This window comes from Eimeria necatrix, genomic scaffold (genome assembly GCF_000499385.1).
Source record: "Eimeria necatrix Houghton genomic scaffold, Enh_scaff517, whole genome shotgun sequence".
NCBI lineage: Eukaryota > Apicomplexa > Conoidasida > Eucoccidiorida > Eimeriidae > Eimeria > Eimeria necatrix.
The window spans coordinates 1-10000 of NW_013651675.1; the positions used below are offsets into that span (position 1 = coordinate 1).

The following is a 10000-nucleotide window of genomic DNA, read 5'->3' on the forward strand; positions in this document are numbered from 1 at the left end:
CCTGCTGCTGCTGCTGCTGCTGCTGCTGCTGCTGCTGCTGCTGCTACTGCTGCTGCTGCTGCTGCTGCTGCTGCTGCTGCTGCTGCTGCTGCTGCTGCTTCATTTTTGTTGCTGCCCTTCCTGCTGCTTTTGGTCTCTCTTGCTGTTGCTGTCACTGCTGGTGCTGCTGCCCTTGCTGCTGCTGCTGCTGCTCTTGCTGTTGCGGCTCTTGCTGCTACTGCTCTTGCTGCTCCTGCTGTTGCTGCCGCTGCTGCTACTGTGGGCGGGTTAGCGGGTACGTGCCTGCTGCTGTTGCTGCTGTTGCTGCTGTTGTGTCGTTACTGCTGCTGCTGCTGTCCTGCCATTTCTGCTGCTGCTGCTGCTGCTGCTGCTGTTTACAGGCGCAGCACTTAGCGAGAAAACCATCACAAAGACTGTCCGCTTCGCCGGCCGCGAGTTTCAGTAAGAATAGCCGTAGCTAGCTAGCTAGCTAGCTAGCTAGCTGGCTAGCTAGCTAGATAGCTAAATAGCTAGCTAAATAGCTAGCTAAATAGCTAGCTAGCTAGCTAGCTAGCTAAATAGCTAGCTGGCTAGCTAGCTGGCTAGCTAGCCAGCTAGCTATTTAGCTAGCTACATGGCTAGCTAGCTGGTTAGCTGGCTGGTTATTCGGCTAGCTGGCTAGCTAGCCAAGTAGCTGGCTAGCCAAGTAGCTAGCTAGCCAAGTAGCTGGCTAGCTGGCTAGTTAGCTGGCTAGCAAAGTAGCTGGCTAAGTAGCATCTTTGCTGGTGCTGCTGCTACGGCTGCTGCTGCTGCTGCTGCTGCTGCTGCTGCTGCTGCTGCTGCTGTGCTTAGAGTTGAAGAGAAAGTGTCGGCTGAGCGTTTTGCTGCTCTTGAGAAAACCCAAAAGAAAAATGTGGAAGTCAAGGGAAACCTGCAGGCCCTAGATGCCCTAGACAAAGGTGCTGCTGCTGCTGCTGCTGCTGCTGCTGCTGCTGCTGCTGCTGCGGCTGCTGCGGTTGCGGCTGGGGCTGCTGCTGGGGCTGCTGCTGCTGCTACTGGTCCTGCTGCGCCTCCTCTTCCTTTTTTTTCTGCTGCTGTTGCTACTGCTGCTTTTGCTCTTGCTGCTGCTGCTGCTGCTGCTGCTGCTGCTGCTGTCCATTGTGGGGCTTCTGCTGCTGCTCTCAGCGCTGCTGCTGCGGCGGCATCTGCTGCCATTGGGCGGGTGACTTTGCTCACTGCAGCAGCAGCTGCTGCATCTTTTCCCGCTGCAGCAGCTGCTGCTGCATCTGCTGCTGCTGCTGCGTGAAGCTGCTGCTGCAATGTGCCCTTCGTTTTGCTGCTGCAGCTCTCACCAACGCGGCTTCGATTAATTCGGTGCAGAAGTCTCGCGCGGACTGGTAAGCGGGTTTAGGGTTTAGGGTTTAGGGTTTAGGGTTTAGGGTTTAGGGTTTGGGGGTGTTGGCGTGCGCTCACCGCAGGAGCCAATTCAAGGAGAAGGCCGGAATTGAAGAGGAGCTCAAAAGAGGCAGAGGGTACGCAGCAGCAGCAGCAGCAGCAGCAGCAGCAACAGCAGCGACAGCAGCAGCAGCAACCGTAGCAGCAGCAGCAGCAAAAGCAGTAGCAGCAGTAGCAGTAGTAGTAGCAGCAGCAGAAGCGACAGTGGCAGCAATTGCGCTAGAACTCGCCTAAGTGAAAGTGGCAGTAGAAGCAGCAGTAGCAGCAGCAGCAGCAACAGCAGCAGCAGCAGCAGCAGCAGCAGCCCTACCAACAGCAGCAGAAGCAGCAGCAGCAATATAGCCATGCTAAAATGCTGCTGCCTCTCCAGACCAATGCGAGACAGCCACAATTCATCACAACTGCGTTGCCGCTGCTTCTGCTGCTTCTGCTGCTTCTGCTGCTGCTGCTTCTGCTGCTGCTGCTTCTGCTGCTGCTGCTTTTGCTGCTGCTGCTGCTGCTGCTGCAGCTACCTGGAGCGCCAGGCGTTCCTCGCGAACACTACATGGAACATTCACCAGCAAAATGTTGAGCTCAGGAGGCAGCAGGAGCAGCAGAAGCAGCTGCTGCAGCAGCTGCAGCAGCCAAGGCGCTCAGGGCTGTGACCAGCAGCAGCAGCAGCAGCAGCAACAGCAGCAGCAGCAGCAGCAGCAGCGACTGTTGCGGCTGCTGCTAGCCAGCTGCTACTGGCCCAGCAGCAGCACAGCGTACCTACCGCACAGCTGTACCTGCTGCTGCACTATCTGCTGCTATCTAGAGCTCCGCGTGCCCCTTGCTGCTGCAGCAGCTGCTGCAGCAGCTGCTGCAGCAGAAGCATATTTGCTGGCAGCAGCCACTGCAGCAGCAGCAGCAGCAGCAGCTGCGGTAGCCCCCCACAGCCCAGTGCCTCCTCGCTGCTGGTTCAACTGCAGCGGCAGTAGCTGCAGCAGCTGCGGCTGTTACAGGTGGAACAGCAGCAAGTCAGCAGCAGCAGCAGCAATGCAGCAACAACGCAGCAGCAGCAGCAGCAGCAGCAGCAGCAGCAGCAAGTCTGCCATTTCGCTGCGCTTCCTCCTGCTGCCGCATGCACTTCGCATCTTTTTTACTTTTTATTTATTATTTATTATTAATTTGATTATTAATTATTTATTTCTTTTTACTTTTTATTTATTATTTATTATTAATTTATTTATTAATTATTTATTTCTTTTTTATTTTTTAAATTCATTTAAATCTCCATTCCCTGCTGCTGCTGTCTTTCGCGGTGTGCCGCTTCTCTTTGCTATTTCTTCATTTTGATTCAAAGCACTTCATCACGCTATTTGTTTACTTTCTAATGTTCGCTGCTGCTGCTGTTGCTGCTGCTGCTGTTGCTGCTGCTGCTGCTGTTACTGCTGCTGCTGCTGCTGCTGCTGCTGGCTAGCGCTCAGCAGCAGCAAAAAGCTGCTGCGTTATTTAATTTTTGTCCGTCTTTTCTTCTTGTCTTTCGGAGGCCTCGGGCCTCTTTGAGGCCAAAGGAAACAAACAGCAAAAAAAATAAGCTGCTGCTGCAGCAGCAGCAGCAGCAGCTGCTGCTGCAGCTGCTGAGGAAGCTTGTCCGTCAGCAGCGAGAAAAGCGCATCCCCGTCTGCTTCTTTTTGCGCCTATTCATTTATTTATTTATTTTATTTATTTATTTTATTTATTTATTTATTTATTTATTATTTATTATTTATTTATTTATTTATTTATTTATTTATTTATTTATTTATTTGTTCTAAGACAAACTAGTCCGCCTCGGCGTCCGAAGCCTCCATGCTGCCGCGGCGGAGGGCGCCGTTGGGGGCCTGGATTTCGGCTAAGAGGAGGGCCTGGAGATAAAACAAATAAATTAAATTTAAATTAAATTTAAATTTAAATTAAATTTAATTTAATTAAATTTAAATTTAAATTAAATTTAAATTCAAGTTTAATGCAACTTCAAAATTAAAAAATTAAATTCTGATTCTGCAGATGCACGCAAAGAACCAACCGCAGCAACTCAGCTGTACGTACACCCCAAAGCCCCTGCTGCAGCAGCAACGAGGAACCCTCAGGGGCCCCCGAGGCCCCCAGGGGGCCCCCGGGGGCCCCCCCGGCACTCCTGGGGGCCCCTAGGGGCCCCTGGGGGCCCCTAAAAACCATCGGGGGGCCCCTAAGTCCTTCAAACGCCGCCGGGGGCCCTCTGGACCCCCGCGGGGGCCCCCAGAGCGGCCCTGGGGGCCCCCGAGGGTCTCCAGGGGCCCCTCGAGCGCCCCCGGGGGCTCCAGGGGGCCCCCAGGGCCCCCAAAATTCCCAGGGGGCCCCCAGGGGGCCCCCAGGGGGCCCCCAGGGTCCTGTTTGGGAAGTGCTGACCTTTTCTAAAATGTATTTTCCCTCTTTGTACTTCTGAGAGTCTTGAACAGCAAAGCGGTAGCGCCAGCCCACGTTGGTGCCGCAGTCGTTGCAGTAAATATCGACGATTGTGTGTTTTCCTGCAGCAGCAAAGCGGAAAAAGGGGAATAAAAGCAGCAAAGAAGGCCCCACAGGCCCCTCTAAAGAAAGGAGTTGCAAAATGCTTCAAATGGTACTTTTAAAAGCAAAAAAAGAGCTGCAAAAAGGAAGAAAAACGGAAAAAGAGCGCACGGACCAGTGGTCATGACGCGGTCTTCGCACTGGCCTTCGGACACGTTGCTGGCTCTGCGGAAAAAGGACAAATCGGGGCTCTTTTGAGCCGTTTTTTCGATTTAAATGAATTTTAAAATAAAAAATAAATCCATTTAATGCAAAAAAATCGAAAAACGCGCGGAAATTACCGGTTAAAGAGCCAGGCCGGTCCGGTGCGGCCGCGGAACTGGCGCGAGGCGAGCTGGCTGCGGGCCGCGAGGTGGGAGTGGCACTGGCGACATCTGCGTCGCAAAACGCCGAAAAGGAAATTAAAATGAAATAAAAGTCCAAAAAATGAAAAAGATTTTCAATTTGGAGTTCAAAAATGCATTTATTTGCGAGTTTGAGTTCAATTTCGCGGAGAAGTGAGAGGCGCACATGTACACCTTGTGACACGTCAGCCACTCCTTGAACAGCCGACCCATGCTAAGCCAAAAAAAGCCGCAAATTAATTCCAAAAAGAAAAAATAAATCCAAAAAAGAAATTCTTTTTCAAATTCCGATCTTTTGGAGCTCCCAAAACCCAAAATCCAACACCGCAGCAGCAGCCGGGGGGGCTGTGTCTGCTGCTGCAGCAGCAGCAGCAGCAGCAGCAGCAGCAGCAGCAGCAGCAGCAGCAGCAGCAGCAGCAGCAGCAGACGGCAGCAGAAGTGAAAGGCGAATTTGTTTTATTTTGTCTGAATTTTTAAAGTTTTAAATTAAATTAAAATTCCAAATAAAGATCAAATGAGGCAAATTCCCCTAAAGGGTCTCCAGCTTTAAAACGCATGCACGCCAAAAGAAAACATTTGCAACTTCATTTAATTTAATTTAATTTAATTTAATTTAATTTAATTTAATTTAATTTAATTTAATTTAATTTGTTTTAATTTATTTCAAATAATTCAATTCAATTCAATTCAACGAAGTCAACTCCACTCTGTCCTTTAATTCATTTTATTTATTTCGAGTTTGAGTTTCTCAAACTCGAAATAAATAAAATGAATTAAATTAAAAATAAAAGTAATAAATAAAATGAATTAAATTAAAAATAAAATAAAAGTATTTAATAAATGTTTCTTCTTCTTTAAATATTAATTTTAAAAGTTTTTGAATTAAAAAAATAAAAATTCAAAAATTGAATTTTAAATTTGCACTTTCGTGTAGGCGTTGGGGTGTACGTCCACCTCCTGTTGCAGAAGTTTCAAACAAATCTTCAAGTTGAAAATCATTTTCTTTTAACTTCCAATTCAATTATTAATAATACAATTAATTTTAATATTTTCAAATATTTCATATTAATAATATAATTAATTTTAATATTTTCAAATATTTCATTTTTAATTTTCCTTTTTTTGTTCTTTTATTTCCCAATCTGAAGCCTCTGAGGCGCAGCACGAAAACGTCTGCAGCAAATAAGCTGTTTGCTGTTTCGAAACGCTGCTGCTGCCGCTGCTGCTGCTGCTGTTGCTGCTGCTGTGCTGCAGCTGCTGCTGCTGCTGCTGCTGCTGCTGTGCTGCAGCTGCTGCTGCTGCTGCTGCTGCTGCTGTGCTGCAGCTGCTGCTGCTGCTGGGGCTTGCAGGTTTGCATGCTGCAGCAGCCTTGAAGCAGCAAATGGTCAGAGCAGCAGGAAAGAATTCATTTAAATGAAAGATTTATTTGTTTTTCGAAGCAGCAGCAGCAGCAGCAGCAGCAGCAGCAGCAGCAGCAGCAGTGTGGGGAGCTGTCTGTACACCCCAGCGCCGCGCGCGCGCAGCACAAAGGGCTTTTTGGCTGCAGAGCGCCAAAGGGAAAAAGGAAAGCAGCAAAAGAAGAAAAAAGGAAAAGAAGTTTCGAAATAAAAAGAAATAAAGAATTAAAAAAACCTAAAACGCAAACAAACAAACAAATTGCACTTTTCCGACTTGCACTTGAGGCGATTTCGGAAATGTAATTTCTTCTTTTTTTGCTTTTTTCATTTTCCTTTTGTTCTTCTTTTCTCCGACTTTGTTGCAGCTTCTTTGCTGCTCCTTTTGCCTCTCTTTTGGTCCCTTCTCTAGGGTTTAGGGTTTAGGGTTTAGGGTTTAGGGTTTAGGGTTTAGGGTTTAGGGTTTAGGGTTTGGGGTTTCGGGTGTATGTACAGCTCACCGTGTACACCAGGCCCCCCACAAAACAGAAATCCAAAAAAGTAAATTCAAATAATTTTATATTTGCATTCAAGCGGCAAAACCACACATAGCCAAGGCCTAAAAACACACACCCTAAACCCTAAACCCTAAACCCTAAACCCTAAACCCTAAACCCTTTTTGAGTTGGAGCTTAAAGCATCAATGGGCCGCATGCAAAGAGAGCTTGACTCTGTCTTAATATTTAAGAGCTTATGCCTCTTTTAAGAGTGTCCGAGGTTTACGAATGAGGGTTTAGGGTTTAGGGTTTAGGGTTTAGGGTTTAGGGTTTAGGGTTTAGGGTTTAGCGGTGTTACCCAATGTAGGCAGAACTCCGCCCACTGCGATGAACAAAACCACCAGCCACTCTGGGGCCTGCAGAAATCAAAATTAATTCAAATGAATAAATAAATAAATAAATAAATAAATAAATAAATAAATAAATAAATAAATAAATAAATAAAACATATTTTATTTATTTATTTATTTATTTATTTGTTTATTTAATTTATAGGCACTTGGTTTTCATTTCTGCATTCAGGCTTCATTTTCTGCTGCATGCATTTTGACTTTGAAAAGCAAATAAACAAAAAGCAAATAAAACAATTTAAATTAATTCAAAATTAAATTAAATTAAATTAAATTAAATTAAATTAAATTAAATTAAATTAAATTAAATTACTTGTGGCTCTTCGGGCTGGAAAAGATGTTTAATTTGGGGCTTTGCATGCAGCGGTTCTTCTGCGGGGAGAATTTTGAAGTGTCTGTACACCTCAGGAGCAGCAGCAGCAGCAGCAGCAGCAGGAGCAGCAGGAACTGACACGTCCAGCAACTTCAGCGGCACAGGAAACACCAACGAAGCAGAAAGCAGCAGCCTAAAAACAAACAGACACAAACCCTAAACCCTAAACCCTAAACCCTAAACCCTAAACCCTAAACCCTAGAGCGCCGCTGCACTGCAGCAAGCCCCAGCGCAGGCAGCAGCTGCAGCACGAACGGACGAAATGAACGGAAGCAAGTCAATGAATTCTAATTATTTATTTATTTTAATTATTTTATTTATTTATTTATTTATTTATTTATTTATTTATTTATTTATTTATTTATTCATTTTAAACTTACTGCCGATATGCATGCAGCGGCTCTCGCTGGGACAAAATCAATTCGAAGTCATACAGCCCCGAGACAGGCAAAAGCATCTCCTGAACAAACCCTAAACCCTAAACCCTAAACCCTAAACCCTAAACCCTAAACCCTAAATCCTAAACCCTAAACCCTAAACCCTAGCCCGTAAGCCTTAGGCTTAGGAGGCTGGAAAGGAAACCCTAGAGTCTAAAAGGTCAGTCACTCAGCTGCAAAGCAAATCTAAACTGCATCCCTAAACCCTAAACCCCAAACACTAAACCCTAAACCCTAAACCCTAAACCCTAAACCCTGAGTAGCTGTCGAGACACAGCTACCTGCAGCTAGCCACAGCTAGCCACAGCTAGCTACAGCTAGCTACAGCTAGCCACAGCTAGCCACAGCTAGCTACAGCCATCCACAGCTAGCTACAGCCATCCACAGCTAGCCACAGCTAGCTACAGCTAGCTACAGCTAGCTGTAGCTAGCTAGGGGCCTCACGGGGTCTCCAATTTTGAGTTGGAGTTTGAAATATCCTTGAGGAGTTTTTTGAAAATGAAAAGAAGAAAAAAATGGCAAAAAAGCAGCAGCAGCAGCAGCAGCAAACGGCTGCCGCAGCGTCACCAGCAGCTGCACCTGCAGCAGCAAATGATAAATGCAATTTATTTATTTATTATTTATTAATTTATTATTAGTATTTATTTATTTATTTATTATTAGTATTTATTTATTTTTATTTATTTATTTATTTGTTACTAGTATTTATTTATTTATTTATTTATTTATCTATTATTTAACTTATTTATTTATTTATTATTAGTATTTATTTATCTCTTTATCTATTATTAGTATTTATTTATTTATTACCTATTATTATCAGTATTTATTTATTTATTTATTTATGTATTATTAATATTTATTTATTTATTTATTTATTATTAGTATTCATTCATCTATTTATTTATTAATCATTAGTATTTATTTATTTATTCATTATTGGTGTTTATTTATTTATTTATTTATTTTTTTATTTTAGTATTGCTTTATTTATGTATTCATTATTAGTATTCATTTATTTATCTATTTATTCATTTATTATTAATATTTATTTATTTATTATTAATATTTATTTATTTATTTTTAAGTATTTATTCAATTATTTATTTGTTTGTTTGTTAAAAACTGCAAGCTTTGTCGATTGGCCTTCTCACTTAATCTTTTCTTTTTCTGTTTTTCAGCTTTTCAATTTTTTTATTTTGTTTTTATTTATTTTTATTTTATTTATTTCTCTCTTTTATTATTTTCTTTTATTACTCCTTTTGTCCTCCTAGTTTGCCCTTCTCGGGTCTATTCTTATCTATTTCAGAAACTTTGGGTTTAGGGTTTAGGGTTTAGGGTTTAGGGTTTAGGGTTTGGGGTTTAATGTTTAGGATTTTGGGCCTCAAATTTAGCTTTTAGGGTTTAGCTTTTAGGGTTTAGGGTTTAGGGTTCAGGGTTTAGGGTTCAGGGTTTAGGATTTATGACTTTGTGGTTAGGGTTTGGGGTCTAGGGTTTAAGATTTTTAGGGTTTAGGGTCTACGGCTTAGCGTGTGGAGATTAGGGTTTAGAGTTTAGCTCCTTAGGGTTCACATTTTAACATTAGGCTTTAAGATCTAGAATTTAGGGTTTAGGGTTTAGGGTTTAGGGTTTAGGGTTTAGGGTTTAGGGTTTAGGAGTCACCTGAGACAGCCGCTGGGCGAGGTCCGCTTTGGTAAGCTGCAGAAGCATACATATAAAAATAAATGAATAAATAAAAATAACAAACTAATTAACTTTAATTTAAAAAATAATAAATAAATAAATAAATAAATAAATAAATAAATAAATAAATAAATAAATAAATAAATAACAATAAAATGGAACGAGTGAAAAGTAGAAAATAATTAACACAACATCACGCAGACATCATATTGCCAGCAGCAGCCGAACCAGCAGCAGCAGCAGCAGCAGCAGCAGCAGTTGCAGAAGCAGCAGCAGTAATTGAAATAGCAGTAGCAGCAGTAGCAGCAGTTGCAGCAGCAGCAGCAGCAGTAGTAGTACTAGCAGTAGTAAAACTAGCAGCAGCAGCAGCAGCACTAGCAGCACTAGCAGCAGCAGCAGCACCACCAGAAGCACTAGCAGCAGCAGCAGCAGCAGCACCAGAAGCAAAAGCAGCAAAACTAGCAGCAGCAGCAGCAGCAGCAGCAGCAGCATCTCATAGCTTTCTCCTGCTGCTGCATCTTATCGCAGCACTTCCAAGATCAAAACAATCAAATACTAATAAATAACAAATAATAAACAATAAATAAAAAATAATAAAAATAAATAAAATAAATAATAAATAATGAAAACAAATAAAATAAATAATAATAAATAAATTAAAATAAAAAGTTTCCCACCTTCACTTTGAAGCGCAGCAGCGCGGGGGCCTCAATGGGGTGTACGTACACCCCACCGTGTTGGATTTTCGTTTCTTCTTCTTCTTCCATTTCTGCTGTCAATAAAGAAATAGAAATAGATTGAATTAAAGAAGGACCCCAAGCAGCAGCAGCAGCTTCCTGCAGCAGCAGCAGCAGCAGCAGCAGCAGCAAAGAAATAGAAATAGATTGAATTAAAGAAGG

The 10000-nt window shown here is 43.2% G+C and overlaps 3 protein-coding genes across 3 annotated transcripts; 1 reads left to right on the top strand and 2 right to left on the bottom strand.

Annotated features, from left to right (window-relative positions):
* Window positions 1-380: 380 nt before the first annotated feature.
* Window positions 381-1668, top strand: ENH_00060160 (hypothetical protein, conserved; the record flags this gene model as incomplete). Its single annotated transcript, XM_013577114.1, has 4 exons — window positions 381-441; window positions 832-938; window positions 1325-1376; window positions 1458-1668. Coding segments are annotated over 4 exons (431 nt in total), but the record flags the coding sequence as incomplete, so codon positions are not given.
* Window positions 1669-3218: 1550 nt separating this feature from the next.
* On the bottom strand, window positions 3219-4541 carry ENH_00060170 (yippee-like protein, putative; the record flags this gene model as incomplete). Its single annotated transcript, XM_013577115.1, has 5 exons — window positions 3219-3302; window positions 3826-3944; window positions 4100-4149; window positions 4266-4358; window positions 4495-4541. The coding sequence occupies 5 exons, from the start codon at window positions 4539-4541 to the stop codon at window positions 3219-3221; spliced, it is 393 nt and encodes a 130-aa protein (XP_013432569.1).
* Window positions 4542-6290: 1749 nt separating this feature from the next.
* Window positions 6291-9868, bottom strand: ENH_00060180 (hypothetical protein, conserved; the record flags this gene model as incomplete). The annotated part of the gene is made up of 5 exons (XM_013577116.1): window positions 6291-6320; window positions 6922-7114; window positions 7362-7441; window positions 9081-9116; window positions 9779-9868. 5 exons carry the CDS (start codon window positions 9866-9868, stop codon window positions 6291-6293), a joined length of 429 nt encoding a protein of 142 aa, XP_013432570.1.
* Window positions 9869-10000: the final 132 nt, after the last annotated feature.